The 25289-nt window shown below is 46.1% G+C and overlaps 1 protein-coding gene across 1 annotated transcript in view; it reads right to left on the bottom strand.

Annotated features, from left to right (window-relative positions):
• The window catches only part of TNRC18 (trinucleotide repeat containing 18), a 91937-nt gene that overhangs the window by 23211 nt on the left and 43437 nt on the right, over nucleotides 1-25289 (bottom strand). Inside the window, 9 exon segments of the mRNA XM_078381265.1 lie at nucleotides 32-468; nucleotides 3645-3887; nucleotides 13952-14230; nucleotides 15709-16075; nucleotides 18880-19054; nucleotides 21557-21679; nucleotides 22109-22242; nucleotides 23191-23363; nucleotides 24118-25128. Of these exon segments, the coding sequence (XP_078237391.1) occupies nucleotides 32-468; nucleotides 3645-3887; nucleotides 13952-14230; nucleotides 15709-16075; nucleotides 18880-19054; nucleotides 21557-21679; nucleotides 22109-22242; nucleotides 23191-23363; nucleotides 24118-25128 (2942 nt within the window).

The raw sequence follows: 25289 nt of genomic DNA, 5'->3' as shown, positions 1-25289 counted from the left end.
TCACATCTTTCCAATACCTTCTGGTTCATACCTTAGTGAGTTCCTTCCTCTCCTTCCCTTTGCTTCCCTCTTTTTTGGGACTCAGAGGCGTCCCTTTCACACAGCGGTTGGTTTTGGAAGCCGGGGTGGTGGTAGCAGGGGACAGCACGGCCGAGGACATGGTGGCGTCATGGAGGAAAATCCGCTCGCTCCTCCGCCGGTTCCATAGGTCATCGTCGCTCATTTCCGGGCCAAACTCAAAGGTCATGTCTTTGGGAGACTTGAGCTTCTTCAGCTTCCGGTTCTTCTCAGGGGGCATCTTGGCCTTCTCCACGCTTCCACCTGTAGTGGGATCCACAACGCTCCCCGACTGTACAGAGGTGGTGTTGCTTGGTTCCAGCAAGCTCTTGATTCCCCGTAGCAGCCCGGAGGGCGATTTCTTTCGGATCTTCACGTCGCTCTCCGAGTCCGTGTATTCAAACTCTGTCCCTAAAGCGGGGGAGAGGGAGAGAAGTGGTGGACCAAGTCAAGAGAAGCCACCACCTTGAACCAATTGGTCCAATTTGGGTGGTGCAAGACTCTGGCACCCCCCTCTGCCCCACAGCATCCCAACACACAACACACTAGCCATTTGAACGGGTGTTGGGAAATGGGGAGTTTTAGAACCTGATTAAAATGCTGATTGATTTTTGGGGGGGAGCAAATCAAACACAAAAAAATAGATGTGGAAGGCACACCTACAGATCATAAACCCCCAGATTGTAATCGTTTTCCTGCCAGAAGTCATAAAAGCAATCTTGTATGCAGTGACAACAAACTAAAGACTTCAAAGCAATAGCAACGTACAAAATGTATTGTATGTCCTGTAACAACCCTCTTGCATTTCCCATGGGAACAGTCTAGCCACTGGTCCTTTTTGGGGGGGGGGGCACCAACTGCAGGTTCTGACTAGTAGACCTCTGTTCTCTTCCTCTGTTGGTGCTTTGTCCTTGCTTTCAAATGTTAACTCTTTTTGCGTGTCGGTTCTCAGGAAAAGCAGCTCATAAGTCAAAGCAACTCAAGCAGCCCCTAGAGCAGTGGTGGGTTCCCAACTGGGGGTCCCCAGTTGTTCTTGGACTACAACTCCCAGAAGCCTTCATCACTAGTGATGCTGGCCAGGGTTTCTGGGAGTTCTAGTCCAAGAACAGCTGGGGACCCCAGGTTGGGAGCCACAGATCTAGAGAGACCCTTGGGACTTGTGAAGACGGTTGACTCTCAGGGAACTCCAACTTCTCACCTTACTTCCTGAGGTCTCCCCTATTCCTGGAGGCTGTACTAAAAGAGGGACCTGCCCAGGTTTAATCTGTTTCCTCCCAAGAAAACATCTGTATTTGTTAGAGCACAACTTCCCGGCACCGGCTTTGGATCTCCAAAAACCCGTTTCTCTCCTTCGCTTACCCAAACCTTTTGGGGGGAAAGGATGCTCAGACTCCAGTCATTTGGTGGATAAGCGAGGAGAGTTTCCTTTCTCCTCTGTCCTCCTGTCAGATCTCAGCTCCGGGCTGTAACTTCTGTGCGTGCCCCCCTTCTCTCTTCAACCGCCTCGGGCCAATGCCTCCATTGACACTCCCACTAAAGGAGCAAATTTCAGGGAAAAATGCTGGTGGAAATCCCCCCCTCTCCCGGTGTTTGTGTGTCACTTGCACCCAGAAAATAACCACACCCTCCTTTTATTTCACAGATGGATATCTGAGACTCTGCTTCCATCAATGGTATACGTCCTGGAAAGCCCCCCCCCCGGCTCGAGCAGTGGGGTGGCTTTCCCCCCTGAGCCTCAAACACTCAGCCTCAGCACTGACCTCCTTGGAGGGAATTGGAGCCCGTTCTATAACTGGAATAAGACCGCATTAAAATTATATATTGCATTTCTCACCGCCTAATCAACAGCAACCATTCATCATCGTGTGGCAGGCAGCAAACATTTCCATGGACACACAAAGCAGCCTTTCCTAACCTAATGTCTTTTGGATGGACCTTTGCACAGTGTGTGACTCAATTACCAACCTGGGGTCATTGGAAGGATTTCGTGGTACGCTGCTCCTGACTGTGGAAGCTCCATTGCACTCTTAGTATTAACAGCAATGGATGGAACTTTCCTCCTCTTCCTCCTCCATGGATTTGAATCTAAGCTATCTTGAATCTGGCTGGACAGCTCATTGGTTTAGGTACTTGGCTGTAAAGCCAGAGGTTGGGAGTTTGATTCCCCACTGGGTCTCTTAAAGGAAGAGCCAGCCTGGGTGGCCTTGGGCCAGCTGCACCGTCCCAAGGTTGCCCCCCAGAGAAAGGGAAGGGTAAAACCACTTCGGACTACTTTCTACCAAGAAACCCACGGAAAGGTTGCTGCAAGCCAGAACTGATGTGGGGGCACACAATTATTGTAAGCTATCTTGAGGCAGATATTTCTGTATACATTGGTATCAAGATATTTCAAGTGGGGTGAGAGGAAGCAAAAAGACCACCAGACCCCAGTTTTATCCATTTGCAATTAGAAAAAGGGAGGGGGATGAGAAATCCTGCTCCATGGGGGGGGGGAGATGAGATTCCCCCCCCCCCCCGATGGAGCAGGAAGAGGACAGGCTAAAAATAACCCAGCCTCCCACCGAAAGACACTGTTTCCCATTCTGAAGCCCACGATAAATCCCATTATCATTTAATACATATTAATAGAGGGGTTTTATAGATGGAGCTTTTTACAGAGCTGTCTGACTCCGAACGATCTTGCCTCGGGGGCATTTCCGCAGTCGCAGGCAACCCCCCCGGGGGAATTTCAGAAAGTGGAAGTTCAATTATTCATGGAGTGGAAGGCAGGTGGGGGAGGCAAGGGTGAAGGGGAGGTAGCAAGAGACGACGGAGGTCTCTTTATCCTGCTAGGATCTTTACTACCCATTTCTCTTCCTGCTTTTGACACAAGGAGGTTGTTATTGTCTTTCTGCCTCCCATTTCCTGGCCAGGAATGGAGAGGTTAATTCTTGTATACAGTAGGAACCCCCCCCCCCCGATCGACAGAATCAGTATCCGCTGATTCACTTATCCACTGCTTGAAATACTAAATAACACCCCCTTATGTATTTACCAGAACTGGCCACTAGAGGGAGCCACAGATCATGCCTTGAATAGCATTCCCTACTTCCACGTTTTCCGAGATCCCAATGGGAGGCCGGGATTTGGAAACCGTTCACTGCAGATCCCACAGCCCTACTGTATAGTACACCCTAAACTGGAATACCTTTGTTGGTCCTTCTAGCTCCATGCTGTGATTCGGGAATTTTTCTGACTGCGCGCTCTTCTGGACTCTGCCTTACTTGAAAAGTTCACTTTAGCTAGAGATCTCGGTGTGAAACTTGAGTTGGGCAAGGTTTCCTCCTTAGGAGACTGTGGGGGGGTTTAAGTCGAAGTCAGTGGTTCCCAACCTTGGATCCTCAGATGTCCTTGGACTGCAACTCCCAGAGTTGCCTTCACCGCTCACTATCCTGGCAAGACTTTCTGGGAGTCGCAGTCCAAGAACGTCCAGGGACCCAAAGTTGGGAGCCACCGACCCGGGTAACAAACCCAACGATTCTGGGATCGCGTTTCCCAGCTCTGCCCATAACACGCGGGCTTGGCCGCAAAGCCACAGCAAAACCTACCCATCAGGCTTTGCCTCTCTTCCTTCTTCTTTGCCTTCTGCTTGGCTTCCAGCTGGACGATGGAAAGAGACGGGGGAATCACAGGGCTCGGCATCGCGCTGGCCGCAAACCGGGCAAGGAGGCCCAAGCCGCTCTCATCCAAAGCTGGGGATGAAAGTCGGTCACTGCCCCCCACGCCACAGCTGTCCGCCTCTTCCTCTTCTTCTTCATCCTCCTCCTCCTCCTCCTCCTCTGAGCTAGAATCTGCCATGCACAAGACAGGAGAAGCCATTACAAGCCCGAACCATGTTTCAGACGGGTCACCTTCCTGTCTCATCCACTGTATAAACAACATGCTCTCAAGCCTCCCAACCATCAGAGCCGTCTGACGTCGCTGGCTTCCCAGCTTCCTTGGAAGGCCAGATTCCTTCCAACAGAAGGAGGTTCTCAACAAAGAGATTCCCAAGGAGGCGGCCACGTTTGGTCGCCTGTAGCAGGAGAGTCTTGAACCAGAGTCTTTAAAGACTACCAAGTCTTTGGCATAAACGTTTGTGGAGCGCACATTCATTTCTTCGAAGACACGGGAGAAGCAGGCTTGGGTCCACAAAGGTTTATGTGCCAATCAAGCTCGTTAATCTTTCGGAAGAACTCAACAAGGAGAGAGTGCTCGTAAGGAATTGTGGGTAAAGAAAAGAAGAACGTTTACTTGTCTCCACCCTTAAGATTCATGACGGGCCAAAAACGGGCCACATGGGCCCTTGCAATTAAAAGGAAGAGAAGACACAGAGATCCGGCAGAGCTCAGAGTGACAAACCCTGACAATCCTGACATCTCACAACTCTCAAACGTGTTAAACTAGGGCTTACAAATCACAAAGTGTTGGGATCGCTTGTGCAAAAAATCAGCACAATGCGGCTTCTGGAAAAATTTCTCAACTTTCCTTGCATACAGCTTTACAAGACACGTTCCTGGCCTTTACAGATGCAAGAACGCACCAGGACACTATTAGACAATACCTAATAAAAATCGGTAATATAAGAAACGAGCTTGGTAGGCGTTCTCACAGCCCAGGGCTTGAATACCTGACTGGCTAATGGCCAAGTTTAAAAGAAAAATGGCCACTGGCTGACTAGTGAGGAGCAAGCACACCAAGATAGCAGGAGCCAAATTACCCTTCACACCAAGACTCAGTGTTTGGTTTTTCCTGATGCAGAAGACAGAGTGACATATTTCCTTCTGGCCCATCATACCTTCTTTCCAATTCCTCTCGTGTACCAACTGTGGCTTTGCAGCAGCTGGAACAAGGGCGGTGTGAAAAGGCTGATAATTGGTACCTACTCTCAAGGACCTCCAAGAAAGGATGTGCAATGGTTTTACTAAACAATCTGATCAATTGTGGAAAAAAGATCTACCTGGCAAACGAATCCCTGTCTGGAAGTTATGCTGCCCCTTGCAATCACTTGCCCTTCTAGCGTCACTCTATTGCCATCCAAATTGTGTTATTAAATCTCTATTTCCCTCTTTTTTCTTTCTAAACCTGGAGGCAAAGCTTCAGAGGTAACCCAGGTACTTTTTCCCTAGTTGCCACCATTTCCTGCTCTCCTGTTGTCACTTTTAGACACAGAACAGACTCTCCCAGAACTTGGGTAAGAATGCAATTATGCCACACACACACACACACACACACACACACACACACACACACACACACACACACACACACACACAAAAACCTTCCTGCAACCGGTGGATCCCAAGAAAGACACTCCTCTGCATGCCATCTAAGATGTTCTAGGAAGGACCAACCTGCTCCGTGACTAGGTTCCTCAGGACCAAGGCATTTCTATAGTCTAAAAATGCCACTTATTCTTTGACTTTGCCAGTGGGTGGTGGATTGTCAGCCCACCAGAGTTAACCGTAGGGAGAGCCCTCACATTTTCATCCAAATTAGAAAACTCTGGCTTCAGAACCAAGCAGGATATTAAACCATCTTCATCATATGGTTTTGTGAGATCTAAAGTGATCCAGCAATAAGCAAAGTGTGCTGCTTATATACCATCCCACAGTGCTTAAAGCACTCTCTAGGCAGTTAACAATCTCACTAGGCACGCTACACATTGTCTCCCCCTCCCCTGAAGTACAGTGGTACCTCACAAGACGATGACCTCGCTAAATGACAAATCCGCATAACGATGACTTTTGCAATCGCTATAGTGATTCGCAAAACAGTCATTCCAATGGGGGATTTTCGCTGGACGTTGATTAGGCCCATGCTTCACGAACTGTTTGTTCGCAAGACGATGATTTTTACAGCTGATTGTTGGCTTCGCAAAATGGCTGCCCTGTGTTTTCCAGACCTATACTTCACAGGACAGCCATTTTTACAGGTGATCGGCGCTCACAAAATGGCCTCCCTATGGGCGTTCTTCACTGGACGGCAAGGTATTTTCCCCATTGGAACTCATCAAACGGGTTTCAATGCATTCCAATGGGGAAACAGATTTCACATGATGACGATTTCACCAAACAGCAATTTCAGTGGGCCGGATTATCGTTGTCATGCGGGGCACCATTGTACTCAGGTTACTCAGCTCAGAAGGATGGGAGGTTTAGTCAACTCTGTGCTAATTGCCTGAGATCAAACTCAAGTCATAAGCAGAGTCTTGACTGCAGTACCTCAGTTTAAACACTGCACTGTGAGGTAAATTTAGGGAAGGGAGGACTTAGAGTCCAGTAGAAGAGCTCATAGTGGCCTAGGCTCCAGTTAAAGAAAGGATCTTGTTCTTAGAGCTTGGAAATAACATGTTAGATTTTAAGCATTTAACATCAAACCTAGTCCATTCACATTCAATGGGACAAATGCATTATATTTTAAATGATAATGTTTTTAAAATTAGGATTGAACTGGTAAAAAATATTACTTTTAACATATTATTCTTTAGATTCATCCATTGGTTTATCCTGCTATTTAATGCAAAGGTAACTATCACTCGATGTTTTAGATAAGGTTCAGACTGCCAAAGGTTTGATATTTCACATCTTTCAAGAGTGAGCCTTAACTCTGATTATGGAAACTTGTTAATTAGCTCCATCTTTGTCTTCCATTGTTTCCTACTTTCTCTTCAAAAACCAAGGCAGGGAGGTGGAGTTGGCTGACACTATTATTGAAGGTTATGACGCAGATGAAACTACTAGAAAGCCAGATCCGAGTTTGAAAATGGATGTTCTTGGCTTGCTTAGCGGAAAAACAGATTTCTGAGAAAGTTTAGTAAAAGCATCATGCAAAACCTTCAAAATGAATATTTGCAAGACCTCACTGGAAGTCACAGTATTGGATTTGTAACAAAACCCCTAATCTTTCAGTATTTTTAAATATTTGATGATAAAATAGGTGGCCTAGCCCTCATGACAGAATTTTCATCTTTGTTTTTATTTATATCCCGTCTTATCCTGAGGACCCTTAGAACACTTAGCAATATAACATCAGGGATTTTTAAAAAGAAGAAGAAAAAAACCATACATAAACCAGCTAAGAAGTTGTTATTGTCCTCTAAAAGTCGCTGCCACAATTCAGTAAAAGAAAAGCGCTTTCAGCGACAAATGAATCAGCTTCTCTCTTATCCTTGAACCACAAGGACTAGTAACTTATCGAGTTAAAGAAAAGAAAGCCAGATCTGAGTAAAAATTCCTGGCGTGCACCCAAGCCCACTGTGTGGGACGCGCTGATATAGATCTAAAGGCCACCTTTTCTTGCCGTATTGTCAATTCAGTACCAAAACCTTTGAGAGCGCCTCACCCCACTCTAACCCTGAGTAGGAAAAATAATGGGAAACAATAGTTAGAGTTAAACAAGAGACAAGACATTTGTTAAGTTACCACAAAAATGCAACAAGATGGCTGAGAAAAGCATGGGTTAAGGATGGGGATGGGAGCAAGGAATGCGGGAGCAGTGCACATTTAAGGTTAATTTTGTACTGTTAAATATATATATATATAGTGCTTATATATATTATAGCAAACACAACACATTTTCATGTTGCCAAGCAGCAGATTTAACAGCGTACAAAGCTGGCTAAGTGCAGGCAGACGTTCGGCAGCTATTTGGTCCTCCAAACCTGGCGCCCGTGGGCCAGTTCAAATTCCAGTGATGGTTGCTTTCAGTTCCATCGTTCTCACAAATGTTCATTAAAAATGCAAAAACTTTCATGGTTGAGAGTGTTTTTTTCCCCCCTTATGTGTTTTATGCTGCTGACTCCAGAAATAGGTACAGTGTTAGGTTTGGGAGTTGCTGGGTTGTTGTTTTTTTAAAATCCTTTATAAAACAGAAAAGGATGGTTCTAAAGGATTCCCAGAACTGTCGGGAGGTTGCTAAAGAAAAGATTGAAGGCACCTTGTACTACAGGACAATCTATGGTTTTTAGGTCAACATATTTTTCGAAGGCAGAGCCATATTGTAGGAAAACACCCTGTGATGATGCTGAAAATGATGATGATCTTAAAACTGCAGATCTGGAAGGGACTCTATGGATCATCAAGTACAAGGAGGTGTACTTGGTAACTGAACTCTCAACCTCTAGCTTTCCTGCCGGAGACCTAAACCACCGAGCTATTCAGCCCAGTGTTGTGTTCTGCACTCCTGCTCTGTAAAGAGTAATACAACCTGCTCTGAGTAATACTAAGCACTTTCCCACTACAGTGGTGCCTCGCTAGACAATGATAATCCATTCCTCTGAAATAGCTGTTTAGCAAAATCATTGTCTAGCGAAAAGCATTTCCCCATTGGAATGCATTGAAACCTGTTTAATGCGTTCCAATGGGGAAGAATCATCGTTGTCTAGCGAAGATCGGCCATAAGAAAGCCGCTTTGCAAACCACCGATCAGCTGTTTAAATCGCTGTCTTGCGAAGCTTAGGTCCCAAAAACACCCGTTTTGCAAGCACAGAGGGAGCTGTCAAAATCGTTGTCTAGCGAAAATCAGTTTGCAAAGCAGGGACCAAACGTTGTCCAGCGAAATTCCCCCATAGGAATCACTGTTTTGCGAATCGCTATAGCGATCGCAAAAAGCCAATGTCTAGCAAAAAAAACTGTCATGCAGGGTAACTGTCTAGCGAGGCAGCACTGTAATTTTTCTCTACAGTGCACATCCATAATGACATATACTGGAGAGAAAATGCTCATCATCATGATGTTCTAACTCATTCGGAAAGTCACATTCAGAAACTCTTGAAGTCATCTCAGGGCTACACATTACAATACAGGCAAGCCATCGTATCGGCCTTTTTCACTGAAGATGATAAGAGTTATAGTACCAAGGACGACACACTGTCGCCCACCTCTAAGCTAGACATTACTGGTGGTAGGAGGCTTCACTCATGCCTGCTGATTTCACCAGTAGTCCTGACTTTTTAAAATTATTATTATCTGCAGAGAGCAAATGACAGTATGCTTTCAAACCATGGTTGCCATACTGGTGAAAAGATTGAGCTGAGTGGACTCCAGTGGTCAGCTTCCATAAGAACTCACCAGGCTTGAGATTTCTCGGCTATGACCAGTTTAGGCACAATTCACTGGAAGATGACTGGTTTTAAATGGTTTGTCAGTTTAAAAGCTTTTAAATGATTGACACATTGCTCCTTATTAATGGGACGACTGACGTTTCAAAACAGAAACCCAAGCCCAATAATTTTACAATCTCCCATCCATTTTATCAAAGTTGTCTCTAATAAAAATAGAGATAGCCGCAAATCACTGAACCGGCACAGTTCGTGATAGTTCGTAGTTCTGCCGAACAGGTGACTGGTGGTTCCCAGCCCTGCCTCCTCCAGCAGCCACCCACTCAGAGGCATAGACTTAGCTTCCCTGCCCCATCTCCTCAAGACACTGCCTCTGAATGGATGCCTGCTGGAGAAGGCAGGACTGAGAATCACTGAACGCAAATTCGGCTGAGAACAAACTGGTACAAACTGCCGGTTCGGCTGTTCATGCTGATCTCTAAATACAGTCATGCCCCACTTAACAATTACCCTGCATTACGACAAATCCGCTTTACGATGATGTTTTTACGATCACAATTGTGATCACAAAACAATGTTTTAAATGGTTTTTTTTCGCTTTGCGAAGATCAGTTCCCTGCTTCGGGAACCGATTCTTCGCATTACGACAATCAAAACAGCTGATTGTCAGGTTTTCAAAATGGCCACTGGGTGCTCAAAATGGCTCCCTGTTGTGCTTAGGGACGGATTCCTTGCTATACAGGCACCGAAAATGGCCGCCGTATGGAGGATCTTTACTGGATGGTGAGTTTTTAGCCCATTGGTACTCATTAACTGGGTTTTAATGCATTTCAATGGGTATTTTATTTTCACTTTACGACGTTTTCGCTCTACAGTGATTTCGCTGGAATGAATTAACATCGTTAAGCGAGACACTACAGTACAAGCATTTAAAAAAAAAAAGCCGACAGGTGGCCAGATATTTCTTTAGGGGAGGCATTTCCTCTTGTCTTTCATACAGGAGAGAATCAATGTGATGATAGTCACAAAGCATTTAGTTCAACAGAGGTTCGTGTTGGCACGAACGGGCTGCGAAGAAAAATTCCTGATCCATTCCTCTCTCCTGTAAGAAAAGTCAGTTTTCATCTTGTAGCCGCTAACCTACTTATCCAGTCAGCTTCCCTTCACAGTCGGAAGTCAGCTTTTTTTTAGGACCATGTCCTACTTCTTGTTCAAACTCTTCTATGTGAGTTCAAAAAGGACTCGCACAAACTCTTCTAAGAAACGAGGCCTCCGAAGGAGGCTGCGTGCCTTCCTGCAGTAGGGTTTTATAAAAACTGGTCCTAAAAAAAAACCTCTCCTGTGACATTTTGCCCAGGGAGTAAAAAAAAAAAACCTGCTTCAGAGAACAGCATCTTCTGAGAAAGCCAAAACCTTTTCTGGAGTCATCACCAAAAACGCGGTTCTTTGTTAAGCCCTGTTCGGGCACAAGCAAATTGTAACTGTGGAGTTTGGGGGGGGGGACACAGAAATGCACATGCCAGGCAGACCATCCTCTCCCATAACGTTCCTGAGCCGGACTGGAGAGTCTGAAAAACAGCTAGATTCGTGTTCAGAAGAGCACGGTCATGATTACAGATCCCTGTACGGTGAGGAATTCGGAGAAAACATCATCAGTTTTTCAACCGGACTAAGGTTGCCATCCATCCGTTTTTTGACGGATCAAGGCAGGCCAGAAATAATTGCAAATAAATAAATCGTAAACAGACACATGTGGGCAAACACGGTTCCAGCTTGCTTTTTAGACCTTCCAGGCGAACCCGTGGAGGGTTAGGGTTATGAAAAGTTGAGTCAGCATTGGCCCATCTGTGTCCCCTCCATCATTTACAATTCTGCAATGCTTTTGTGAAAAAGCAATCTGTGGCGAAAGAACTCAAAAACCTGCATAGAATTGGCATTCTTCTCTCAAATAAGAAAAAAAAAATGCAGATTGTTACCAAAATCACCATCATCGTTACTATCATCACCATCATCATCCAGATCATTTCAGTGTTGCCACTGAGTGGAAGAGAAGGGAGTAAAGCAAAAACAAAACAAAACAGAAAAACGGCTGAGATTGAAAAGCGGATAGAAAGGGGAGGGGAAAAAAAGGATTTTTTTTTTTTGCCTACCTACATAATAAGGTTCGGGTTCATGCTTAAGGACCTTGCGCAGTGTCTGCCCTGCTCCCAGCCAATCGCTTTGCTTCTTTTGCGGAGCGGGAGAGCAAATGTAAGGGGCCGGTACGCAACACGTCATGGGAAGGGGTCAAGGGTGAAGGGACAGGCCAAGCAGCTGTAAGGACAAGGCGAGCACGCTAGAAAAACTGAGGTTATTAATCGTTTTAGTAAATCAAGGAAAAGCCATTAGAAATACTATTACACAAATATCCCTTAAAATAAAACTCAGAGGGCGGGGAAAAAAAAGAGATATTTATTTCTAAATCAGGAATAGACAAAACACGTTGGCACCTTGTTTTAGACGTTCTTCCCAACCCTTCCTTACCTCCTCCCACAACAAAAATAACTTTATGGAGTGAAGTAAAGAACACACGTTAAAAATTTTTACGCCCCTCCATTTTCCACACCTCAGCAGCCCGATTGGCGTGAGGAGTTTTCAAAAAGAAAAGCATTTCTGGGTTTTCGGTTTTGGTTCGGGCGAGCCTTCGGAAATTAGAACTAAATGTTGTGTTTGCTTGGTGGAAAGCCAACGTGTGTTTGTTTGTTTGTTTGTTTGTGTTTTTTTAAAAAACAACAACAACAGGAAATCTGAAAATAGGAACAGAGGTCCTCAATTTTTGACAATCCTTTCTTTTTTTTAAAAAAAAATCAAAAGGCAGCTCAGAAGCCTTTAAAACTGGTCAGATCTGGAGCAAAGTAAATAATGGGACATTACATTTCTATCAGGAGCAACTGTGTTTTTACTAGGAAATCAACCCCGTTTTGAGTTACTGCATTTCCTTCTAGATAAGTGGGCAGACAAATGCAACCTCAGTATAAGTCTCCTTAGCCCCTCTTTGCTGGAAAATCCCACCCGGCTTCTGTTTTTCCCAAGTGTTTTTTTTTTAATTATTATTTTAAAAGTTTCCCCTAGTATTTGAGAGCTGCCATTCATATCAAGGCTATCCCTTAGGCAGGAAAATTGCACAACCATCCTCTCCCTCTCGTTCTCTCTTAATTCATTTTTATTCTATTTATTTTTGATTCCTGGACTGCACGGTTGGGTCTGGAACAGGAAAGAAGGCACCAGGCTAGTTGACAAGAAATTAAAAAGGAGACTGGCCGGGCCTTCTCAAATTCAACTCGTGAGACCAAACCTTTTACTCGGAATAATGTCTGCCTGTTATATCTCTCCCTTCCCTCTTGCTGAACATACAGTCAAGACAAGCTTGCTCCTCTGGGGATCTGAGTTTCTAAGTCTGAGGGCTCATTCAAATGACCTTTGGCTAGTATGATTATTTAATGAATTTGCTCTATATGGGGGGATGGTCTACCAGCCCAATGCCCCTTCTTTTCCCTCTCTCTCTCTGTCTCCTCCACCCTTCTCCAAGAGAGAAGGGGAGCTAACGAGAAACAGATTTTAAAAACCCTACTGTATCCTGCTCTCTGCCCTCTACGCTGCTGCGTTGTATATTTAGTTTGTATTTTCTTCGCTCTTGTGCATTTGTTGCAAGGTTTCAAACATCCATAACCCTCTAGATTAAATTTATCAAAAAGGGGGTTGGAAGCAACATCATTCAGGGTAAGAAAAAAGCCTTAAAATCAGTCTACAGCCAATTGATTCTTGTAATGGGGAAAAATGATTTTTTACAGATTAATGCCAGTTTTAGCAGGAAAAAAAACAAAAAGGGGGGGGTTAATATTCCCCCCCTCTAATTTCTTCTGCAAAGGGCATCTTTTCAAAAACAAAGAAGTACATTTCGAGGGCGGGAGGGGGAACGTCACCCGCTGCGTAATAATCTATGCGTAATTTAAGATGTGCTTGGTTCAAAAAGGAAAAAAAAACGAGACTGATATGCTGACGGGTTGTTCTTCCTGGAAAAATGAAGCACTTCAGAGAAATGCAAACGAGGGATATTTGAATAATAGAGAGATGACAACAATTTGTTTTCATTCCTTAAACACTCTCCCCCCCCCACCCACCCCGCCTGAAATCTTTGGAAGTGATGAGGGACAGCAGGATGGAGTGAAGCAGCAAGCTAATCACCTAAGGGAGAGACACAGCAAGAGAGACAAGGCAGACGGGTTTAGTTAAAAACAAACTGGATACTTTTAATAAAAAGCTTCGTACCAAATTGCAATACAAACATCAAGGAGGCACCCCCACAGAACAGAGATGCTAATTTTACAAAACTTCCTCCCCGAAGCCTCTAAGAACATGTCAGAACGAAATGGGGGAAAGCCAAGAGGAGCAGGAGGGAAGCCACATATAATAACAGCGATGGTCGTGAGAGATGAAGGGGAGCAGGAAAGGGGGAATCTCGTTTAGAAAGGGGTTGTGTGTCTTGTGCGGGGAAAAGGAGGCATGGCGGAGACTAAACTTCTGGTTGATATTTTTAAAAAAAGGATGGTTAATTAGTGACATAAGGTGATCAGGGTTTTTTTCTGTAGGAAATGGACATTGACAAAGCAGGGCATGCAGCCAAAATGGCGGTCGTCCAAGATGGCTCACCGCAGGGCCATCCAAAATGGCCGACCAACCCCACTGCACCTGAATCCGATGCTCTCTCATTCACTCAAAACATGTAAAACATTTTTTTTAAAAAAATTGTTTTGTTTTCTGTTATAATCTAGTAACCTTGATCGAACGAGTCCTCCGAAGAGTCACTGAACGAAGATCCAGCTTCGGCGTCTCTGGGCAGCAAACAGAAGGGCTGCTTCCTGCTGGCAGCCAGTTTAGATCTGAGAGTCCTAGTGGCTGACATGCCTTTCTTGGTTGCTTTGAGGCCTCCGGCAATCCGGCTGCTCTTTTGGGCCACTACACTGTAGAGGCTGGGGGGTCTCATTCTGCAGCCGGTCAAGGAATGAGACGACCATTCGTCCTTCAGAGATTCGTTATCTTCCTCAGAGTCTGTATCTGCAGTCAATGTAATCTTTATTATTTGGAGCTTGCTTTTTTAAAAAATAAAATAAAATAAATAACAACAGCACAATTTTGCCATAATTTGCAGTTCCATCTGCCACAATGAGAAATAACAGCCATTGCACTGGTTCTAGATGCTTCTAGAAAAAGTCTTAGGTTCTAGATGTGTAAGTGTTTCTAAAAAAAGTCCTGCCCTCCACACCACATTTCTATAAGACCCAACCTATCTACTCCACTTCTATGCCTTGTATGTATAAAAGCTGAGGACAAAGAGGAACAGGGCTGGATACCCAAACTCAAATCCCCAGATTTCATAGCACTCACAGCTGGCACGGATGTGAAGTAAGGTAGTCATGGGTCTCTCCCCCCCCCCTCCGTATAATGCTCAAGTTGCAGTTCTGTACTAATTTGCTGCTACTTCGTGGTTGCCTCCGAACTGTTCTGATGACTGTTTATGGACAACCATCAGATAGCTCAGGAACATTATGCAGTTGCTTCTGTGCACAAGCTCTGCGTGTTGGTGATGCTGATGTGAGAAGGCACCGTGTCATTCCCAGGGCTCTCTCTGGATAGAAGTTGTTAGAAGTATTGTCTGGAAATGTCAAACTAGGCAATTTGAGTATTGGAAGGATCTAGCCTAAGGAAGGTGAAGTGTACTGGATTGTTCCTTCTGCCCAACTGGAGGACAGCCAAGAGATTTCAGGAGGGGATTAATGTCATGAGAAACAGCCTACAGGATCAAACCAAAAATCCATCTCATCTACTATCCCACCACAGATATAATCAAGTGTTTATCAAAAAGTCAACCAACTGAACTTGAAAGCAGCGTGCTCCAGCACCCATAAGCCAATGAAACTGGATGTTTTATATAATCATCCTGATTGATTGCCACTGCCGAACCCAAAGTTTGGAAGTAACTAATCAGCTATTTGTAACGAACTCCTTTCCCCCATGCTTAAGCTTTCATTAAGCAGGGTCACACTTGCAACACAGCGTCAAGTCTAATTTTGTGGTGCAACTGGAACTTTTTCGTTCCTTCTATATGACCAGCTGTGGCCTCCTGAAAGGGTTGATGGAAGACGACCCCAGGGCCATGCTAAGCCTCGTCTTCTGTTTCGGGAGCTGAAGCCATGTCAAGACAGACAGGAGAAGGCTCTGTGATGCCATTAGAAGGCATTTAAGAAAAGGAAGAGCTTTTAAAAAAATATGCACGTGTAATTATAATGAATTGGGCTAATAACTCATTAATTACTTTTGCAAAGCTCTCGACAGACCCCCTCCTCCACAGCAAATGCAGTCTTTGCTCGTTGGAAGTCTTTCCTCTATTTTGGACCATCTCATTCCTACGTGTCCCAGACAGAGAGTAGCTTTCTCACAATCCTCTTCAGTCCCCACTACGCAAACCTAGAGACTAACCTTTCCTTCTCACGAAGGCAAGAAAGAACCCCTCCTTCCAAAAAAAGGTCACTTACTGTAGGAGTAGCTGCTCACTTCAGAGATTGCGGGCGAACTGGAAATCTTCAGGTGGCCCTTGAGTTTCAGCCCCATCTCCATCTTTTTCATTTTGGCAGCCATTTTGTGTTTACCTTCTTTGGAGGCTTTCAGGGAGAAGCTGAAGGTTTTGGCCACGCTCTTCCTCTCGTCCTTGCCAAGCAAAGCCTCGTGGTGCGACAGGTACCTGCTGCCGTAACACCTGCCATTTTTGGGCCTCCCCACAGAGCCGTCTGCAAACTTAAAAGGGGATTTCAGTTTGCTGTGCCTGGAAAGGGACAGGGCTTTGTCGAGCTTGCTCACCAACTGCTCCTGATCAGAGGACAGCTTCTTCTTCTTGATCTTTAACTGCAGGAGAAGGAAAGGCAAGGGGTGCTGGTTAACTCCTCATCGCCAGTCTCTCCAGCTCCATCTTTTATGCTTGAAGATACCCTGCCTTGTTCTACGGTTTCCAAACAGTCCCACCAAAGACCTCCTTAAGGCCTTGCCACGGAACCCAAGACTTTTGCAAAAGATTTTGTGGCTCGTGCTAGAGGAGGAATCGTCCATCTGGGGCCCCCCAATTGTTTTCTCTTACATCTCCCAGGGGTCCCGCCAGTGGTCACAGTTGACAGGGAGACTGTGGGACCAAATCTATGGAGGACACCAGGTTGGGCAAAGCCCTTCTAGAGCAGTGGTCCTCAACCTTGGGACTCCAGATGTTCCTGGACTTCAACTCCCAGAAATCCTGGCCAGCAGAGGTGATGGTGAAGGCTTCTGGGAGTTGTAGTCCAAGAACATCTGGAGGCCCAATGTTGGGGACCACTGTTCTAGAGCACTCATACAAAGTTCACACCCAAGGACTAATCATCTGGTCGGCTCTTACCAAATGTTCCTGCAGCCCTGGAACAATGCAAAGCAAGACTGGAAGCTTTTGCCCATCATTCTGATCCGTTCATACTGAGGTATGCCCTGACTGACTTCCAAAACATTGTTCTGGGGGTTCCCCAGAACAAATTCCAGACCACAGACTTTGCACGTCTGCAACTAGAAGCTCTAGCGTTGCTAAGCAAACACGAAAACCTCCATGGTGTTGATGCTGGTATTTATTCCTTGACAGCTGCTTTTGCTGAAGTTACTTCAGAATGGGCCAACTAGATGTCCTGCTACACCCTCCATGGTTTACTTGAGGTTGAGATAGGACATAACAGGTCTAGCTGGCCCTGAAACCCAACACACTGGGAGACCACAGGCCAGTTACATTTTCCCATCGTGGCCACAGTGAGGATAAAACTGGAAGGAGAAAAGCCACGTAGGGCTGAAAGAAAGACGATCAGTGTCACAGAGAGAGGGAGAGAGATGGCAGAGGGAAAGAGATTTAACACAAGGTCAAACTGTTCACAAAACAGGATAAAAACCATTTCCTTTGCCTCTGAGTTGAACCTCCACTGAAATCTCATCTAAGAACAATGTTCAGACTGAAATTGAACAGGTTTTCTTCAGGTAACCAGGGAAGTTTGAGGGAAAAGCCAGAAGAGTTTTAATTTGTGTAGCAGAGTTTATCCACCCCCCTACTCTTGACACGCGACAGGGCAAAATCAGCAAGTGAAACACCAGGGTCTCGAGAGCAGTGAAAATGGCTCAGGATTTAACATGTGCTGATATGAATTGCAGTTTGGAGTGGGAGGGTTGAGGTGCCACCGACACCAGTAACAAGTTTCTCCCTTGAAAAAAAAACTTTTAAAATCTGCCACTTTTTAAAAGCGATGGTTTTGAAATAACAAGTATGTGTTCAGTGTACCAAAAGCCATCATGCACTGGTGTTAAACTTAAGCCTCAGGAAAGAACAGTGAGATACTGTCATTCTTGCATAAACGTACACATCATTACATGTCATGTGTTCCTTCTGAGCTCTGCTGAGAAGGATCTTTTCCAAACCAGTCTTGTTTCACTTGATTTATGTTCTATATTGGCTGCATCAATGGACTTCTGCCCCTTTCCTTCCATCTATTCCAGTGTCTCCCAACCTTGGGTAATCCAGATGTTCTTGGACTAAAACTCCCAGAAGCCTCCACCACTTGCTGTGTTGGTTAGGGTTTCTGGGAGTTGCAGTCCAAGAACATCTGGAACCCCAAGGTTGGGAACCACTGCTCTGCTCCAGTAGCCCAACAAATCTGGCCATTATTTTTATATAAAGGGGTGACTGAAGACCAGTGTGGTGAAGCAAACAATGTTGAGCAAGGAGGAGAAATCAAAATTTAAATCCTCTCTCACCCATCAAGACAGACAAATGGGGAAGATCATTTCTCAGTACAACGTGCTCTCTGTCCCATTGAGACACAGAAAAGAAACCCACCTCAGCTGGCATCTTTTGCCCTATTCTTCTGGAACAGTTTCCAGACTGAACCTTGATGCAAGGGTTCAGGAGAAATATTTCCGAATTTCCCAGTACAAGATCCAAAACTACAGTGGTGCCTCGGTTAGCGATCACTCTGTTTAGCGACGAAATTGCTTAGTGACACTGTTTTTGCGATCGCAAAAGCGATTGCTTTGCGATGTTCTCTATGGGGTATTTTCGCTTTCCGATGATTGCAGGGAAGCGATCATCGCAAAGCCCCCATTTTCGCACAGCTGATCGGCAGTTTCAAAATGGCTGCCAGGGAAAAAACATGGCCGCCCGCTGTGTTTAGGGACAGATTCCTCGCTTTAGAAGCACCAAAAATAGCAGCGCTATGGAGGATCTTCGCTCAACTGTGAGTTTTAAGCCCATAGGAACACACTGAAGGGGTTTCAATGCGTTTCTATGGGCTTTTTAATATCGCATAGCGACGTTTTCGTTCTGCAGCGATTTTTGCGGAACGAATTAACGTCGCTAAGTGAGGCACCACTGTATTAAAATTTCGGCTGATCTCTGATTTCTATCCAGAATTTCAGCAGATCACCTTCCTCTTGACTCATCCTTCCCAACTTCTTATTGACTTGGGTTGAGTTCCCAAGAAACGCTTCACAATGAGAAAACAACTGGAAAAACTCACGCCCTGGCCATGTTTTCCTGTCACAAATGATAGTACAAAGTCACGTCTAAGCCTGGGGTAGAAAAACAACGCCTTGAGGCAGCCCAGGCGTGCACTAGGGCTTCAAGTAAGGCCACCACCATGGAAAGGAGTACCAACCTCGCTGGAGAAATTTGCCAGCATAGGGTGCTCTTCCCAACCACGGCTCCTGCCTTTCGCCTTCCCGCTGATGCTCTCCACCTCCTTTTCATCATCAAGGAGAAGGGCTCGGTGTCTCTTCCTTGTTCCTTCCCCGGTTTCCGAGTCTTCGGAGAGCAGGAAGGACTTGCTCAGTCTTAGAGAGAGGGAGAGAGAAAGAAAGAGAGAAAGAGATGAAAAAGTCTTTGTTAATTAGGCCTGCCTTTGCTTTCCCTCCAGATGAGGATAGAAGAAAGCTACTATATCTGCAAAGCAGCACTGGAGTTGTGATCCCATGCTTGGAAGTGACCAGCAGTACAAGGAACAAGGGCTGCTACCTGCAGCAGCCTCACCTGATTTGAACCCCAAAATATACAGAAGTTACAGTGATTGAGGTGCTTCAGTATTTCCAGGTGGTGGAGAAACACCATGGATTCTTATGTGTTTTGCACAGTATTAGAAGGAAGGAAGGAAGATGAGTCCATTGGCTTTAACCAAGAGAAGAGCTGAGCGCTTCGGTTTCCAACTGGGAGTTACTGCAGAAATGCCAAGGTGGTGTGCGATTTTGGTGACAAGAAACATATTTTTATCAACTTGACTATTTGTAAAAATATATATATCCAAATTTATGTTTTGTTTTCTGCTGCTTAAGATCAAACATATTTTGATTTGATTTCTTGTTTATGGCACAAAGATTTCTATTTCTTAAAAAAAAACAATCAGTTTCTCATAGGTCTTTGGGTTTGTTTTTCTTTTCATGTTGTAGATGGATTTTTTCTTCTTCTTACAGAGGGGGTTGGCCGGCAGCAAAGGAGAGCGGAGAAGACATGAAGGTTTCCCAAAAATAGAAAAAGAGAGGAGTGATGTCAAAACGTTCCTGAAAGCTTTGGGAACCACTGACTCAATCAATCCCTTTCGGAAATCAAGATCTCGAGCAGACATAAGTTTAATTCAACAAGCATCATACAAACTAAATCCTGCAAAACCCACAGCAAACATCCTTTCACTTCAATTACTGAAACCTCGCACAGCAGTGATGAGTTCTGAAGAACAAGCAAGCAATTTCACACGGACTTATCTGCATTTAAATTTAAGCGGCGCTTTAAAAACCACAATTAAAAGTCTGGGAAGAAACAGTCATAAATGGAAAGGGGCAGCAAACCACCGTAATTGGAGGGGCTTGACTTCAGGAGAAAGTGGCAGCACAGAAATGCTGAGGGACCACCCGTTCAGCAGTTCGTGCTGATTCATTTAGTGGCCAAACCGGTGTTCGGTGCTTCCCAGCTCCGCCTCCTCTGTTGGTCACCCACTCAGAGGCAGCGCACAGAGGAGGCAGGGCAGGGAGGTGGGAATGCTGCCTCTGAGTGGGTGCTCACCAGAGGAGGTGGGGCTGGGAAGCACCCAACATCTGTTTGGCCGCTAAACGAATCAGTATGTGCCCATCTCTAGTGATAATCCTGCACCAAAACCAGCTGGAATTCCATCGTTTGGAAAGGAGGGGAAATCATGCTTCCTGTGTCGTGTCTCCTCGTTTCGCTTAATTTCTTCTGTTTTTCACAACTCTTGAACCCAGTGTCAAATTTTGTATTTGCACTATGGGGCTGTGCCATGTCTTCTGGCTTTGGTGCTTCCTTGTGAATTGAACTCTTGTGGAATTACAGAGGAAGAGGAGAAAGCACGACATTTGCAATTTTCGAAGTAGTGAATTTCTGCTATACACAATCTGGAGGATGGAGGTCAGGATTAGAGGCTTTAAGAAAGCACAAAATGTCAAATTCTCTGGATATCAGCCATAGCTTCTTTAAGATAGTCATCACATTTTTACAGTGCAGACACCACCTGCAGGTATACCATCATACACACGCATGCTTTCCAGCTACTCATGAGGTTTTCCAAGTCTTCCAAACTAGCAAAGCAGATAAACAGAACACAGGAGTTATGCAGGAGGAGGGTGAAGATTTCTCAAGATGCACTGGATGAACAGCAAGAGAAAAATGACAGGAAAACATGAGGGTCTGGGCACCAAATTGCTCTTTTAGACTGCCAACGTCTAGCTCCATGGAAGAGGAGAATCAACAGCAATACTGACCGGGTCCACCATATCTAGCCAAAGAGGACACTTGTACTTATGAAAAGGTCCAAGAGAAGTACAGAAAACATTAAGGCACCCAAGTGGAAGAGAAGCAAAGTTCTAGGTTCATCTACTCGGGAGCGAAGGCAGATGGAAAGCAAAAGGAGCAAGCTTCACAGACAGGACGCGACAGGACATCTCCGATGCAGATCCACATAGCCTTTTGAGTTTCTTTAGTGAAATCAACAAAGATGCCCAGTCACCCGCTCCAGGATGAGGAAAAAACCCACCCTTTCCAGAAGTCCTGCGCTTTTCCTTCACCACTAACACATCTAGTTCATTCAACGCTCACTCTTGTGCTACAAGCGGTTGCCCCACACCACCGATTTGGGGGCCAACAAGCCACCGTGCAGCAAGCCACAAGCACTGACACACATCCTCACGACGCATGCAACCGCCACCTCGCTGCTGTGCAGAAAAAGAGGGGTGTGTGCATGTGTGTGAGAGAGAGAGCACCTGTGCACATATGTGTGCATGTGTGTGACCCATCCAGGGCAGAGACCCTTCACCCCCACAAGCCAACCTTACTTTCCACTTGTGCAGTCACTCTTCCCTCTCTCCTTAGGGGGCGACAGAGCACGTGATCCATGCTTCCTCTTCCTGGGCCTTCCTGGGCCTCGTCTTGCAAAGCTTTTCTCGTCATGCTTTTCCCTTGAAAAAAACCACACGCTTGACTGTTAACCAAAAGCAGCGCCAAAACAGAATTTTAAAAAGAAGATGCAAAGGAAGGAAGGGGTGGGGAGAAAAAGCAGTGGGGAAGGGGAAAAAAAAAGAAATTCAAAGAAACCGAACAAAACTCAACACAACTTGATCCACCGCCAAACGTCTGCACTGACCTACTCAAAACCAACTTCCGCCAGGAAGGCCACTGCTGGTAGGATGCCTACAAAGTCAAAACGTGGCCCGTACGGATCCCCGTTATGAGCAGCAAGGTGGCTACGCCATTCTCAACCATTTTGGTTCAAACATACTGACGTACCGAGAGAGGGACACGGGAGGCCAGGCGTGAAGACAGCAACGACCCCTAAGCAAGCCAGCCGGCTGCAAAAGATTCTACCAACCAGTGACCAGATCACTTACTCGGAGTCTCTCCGCCGCTGCAGTTTCACCAGCTCTCTCTGCTTCTCCTTGTACCTCCTCTGCAGCTCGGCCAGCCGCATCCGGTAATCAAGCTCCATGGCCTCCATGTTCTCAGTGGCCGACTTTAAGTACATCTGAGAGGAGGGAGTCGGAAGGACAGCAAGAATTTAGGAGACGGGGTAGGGTAAAGAAGGTAACTCGTCCCATAGTCCACCCTGGTCTACAGCCTGCCGTCTAAATAAATGATGTGGTCCCAAACGGGATTGGCAGGATGCTACAGGGACATGACCATCCACACCACTTACACCAATCCTACACTAGTTATGTCGGTTTCCGTGCTGCTTCTGTTTAATTGATTTTCTAAAGTCTTAAAGTGGTCTAGAACTGGGCGATCCCGTTTCACCTGTACCAACCCATGCGTCACGGAGCCCTAAGACCTTACTAGTCAAGGCCTGAGGCCCTAGCTCTGTGCTAGAACACATGCTTCCGTCTTTGGCACCACCAATATTTATTCATTTTAACACATTTATATACTGCCCTTCTTTCAGGTCAGAGCAAAATACCAGCAAGACCCCGGCATGTAAAACCTAATTGGCTCCCTAAGGATGATTGTAGAGTAAGCCATTGTCAAGCTGAATCCTGTTTTCCCATTAGGATCAACGTGAGAACATGAGTTTGTTCCTGGAGAATGTCTGAACTTGATAAATTAAACCTCAGCTGCCTTGTTATTTCTTCCTCACACCTCTCCTCTCTCTACCTTACTTGCCTGGCTACCCCTCTTTGACCTCCACTATCTTCTCGCTTCTCCCTCCCTCCCTCCTCTACTCTCTCGGCTCTCAATGCAAACATGCTCATTTACACCACGAGTCACGTCGTTGGAAAAATGTTTTGGGGGACACGAGTGAGCATTGGCTAGTAGTCCAGCAGCTGCAAAAGAAGGGGTCTGGAAAGCAAGCGAATTGTGAGTCGAAAGCCCCCCCCCCCGGATGTCAGATACCCCTCGCACACTGATCAGAACGAGACCGGACTAGCTTTGCCGGGTCATATACCTTCAGAACTCAACCCTGAAACAGACCGCTCACCGGCTCGTCTTTCTTTTGCATCCAGCTGTATTTTTTGTTGGGGTTCAGTTCTCGAGGTAGGCGGATGTTTTTCAGGCTGTCCATAAAGGGAGTTGAGAGGACTTCCATCAGCATTTGGGTGCTGGCAGCTAACAGACTCTCGAGGGTCGGGCGCATCGGGAAGTTCTCCTGACCTGCTCGAAAGAAACCATTTTTTGGCTTCTGCTCTGCCCACAAGGATGGGTTCCCCTCAGAAGGAAGCATTTACGCTACACAGACGCGTCACCCTTGCACCCGTACAAAGAGCTGGTTCAGAGGCAGCGAGCAACCAATCCATAATTTGTTTAGAGTAACCGAACCTCAGGCTTGCAACTCAAAAAACCCCTCCAGACGATTTCTCAGGGCCCATTTCTACCACATCCGTCAATGAAAAACAAAGCTGAACTACATGTCATTTTGGTCTGATCACACCAGCAAAGTCTTACAACAGGACAATTTCTCCCATTGGTGTAAGTGTGGTGTTTTTACATTCCTACCACAGAGTGGTGTGTTGTACAATGCTTCCCTCCTTTCAGTTACGTTCTCAAACTTTTTATGTTATGTTCTCAAACTTGATTGCTTGAATGACCTAGGACAATAGTTGACAACCTGGGGTCCCCAGATGTTGTCGGACTGCAACTCCCAGAAACCCCGGGATAGCACAGCTTAGCAGTGAAGGCTTCTGGGAATTGCAGTCCTAGAGCACCTGGATTACCTAAGGTTGGGAATCTACTGATCTAAAGCAAGGACTGTGCATCAATGACGTCTTAAGGCCCTGCCATATATATATGGTAAGCTGTCACAGCATTCCACCCTTGCCAGATCAATCTGGTGCATCTTAGATGCCACTGTTCCTGGAAGGACTGAATTCCCAAACACTGGAAGGTCACCCTCAACCCACCACCTCACCTTGAGTCTCCTGCTTCCTCTTCTCCAGCTCCATCTCGGCAATTTCGCTTAACAGGGTGATTCCCTGCAGGAAGGTGTGCTCGGGTGACAGACTGGAGGACACTTCCAGGTTGACCACCGCCTCTTGCGCGACGCTATCGCTCGGCAACAAGGAAGATGCCTGCGGCAATTCAGCCGCCGCCGCTAAGACATTCATGCCAGCCAGAGGGTCCTCTGGCTTGATCTCTAGAGGTGGGATTTGGCAGGTGACAGCCTCATCTCCATAGCAGGGTATCTCCATCATTGGCTCCTCCTCTTGCTGAAGCACGTTGGGAAATTCCTTCACCTGGGGGGACCTGATGTGGGGCAGTTCTGGGTCCAGAGGAGTTTCCTCCGGCTGAGGCATGAGGTCCATCTCGGTCTGTTCCGTGTCTCTGTGCAACGAAGTCCCATCATAACCAACATGGACAGGACATGTCTCGGAATCACTGGCTGCTTCCGTTTGGGTCTCCATTTCTACAGCACAAGGCATCACTTGATATGCAGGCAGGCACTGCTGGATAACTTCTTGTTCTTGTTCTCGTTCTTCTTCTTCATCATCATCATCTTTGTCTTCTTCACACTGGAGAGTTTTGCCATGATGCAGCAGAAGGCTGCATCCATTCACCTCCTGGACTGGCAGTGCCACCGAGGATGCCATATTCAACGTCTCCATGGTCGGCTCACAGAGGACACCCCCTTCCTGGTTTTCGTCCATCTCTACCTCCGTCTTCACCCGTTCTTCCAAGGGCTCCTCTTCCTCCTCCTCCTCCTCCTCCTCCTCAGCCTGGATGGGTTTGATGATTTTGGAGGGGGACATATGGAGGGGCTTGACCTCAGGAGAGAGGGCCAGGTGCTCGGGGTCCCCGGCAGGCAGTGGAATGTCAGGGGCCAAGCCGTCTGCATCGGACGCGGCCGTCGGCTGAAGGAGGTAGGGGTAGTGTCTTCTGAAGGAAGCCGGGAGGGACTGGAACGGATATCCTGGCGGGATTTCTGCATGGAGAAAAAGAACTAATGTGATAGACCTGAGAAGCAGTGGAGAAGGTGCCCCTTTTTCCCTCCTCCAAAGTAGCACTGAGCTCTCCCCACAACAGCACCAGATCAAAAAAATTCCTATTATAAATCAACATCCTTTAAAAAAAAACAATGCGTCC

The sequence above is a fragment of the Pogona vitticeps genome, chromosome 13, assembly GCF_051106095.1.
Source record: "Pogona vitticeps strain Pit_001003342236 chromosome 13, PviZW2.1, whole genome shotgun sequence".
In the NCBI taxonomy this organism is placed as follows: Eukaryota; Metazoa; Chordata; class Lepidosauria; order Squamata; family Agamidae; genus Pogona; species Pogona vitticeps.
This window is presented reverse-complemented; position numbering and strand designations above follow the sequence as displayed.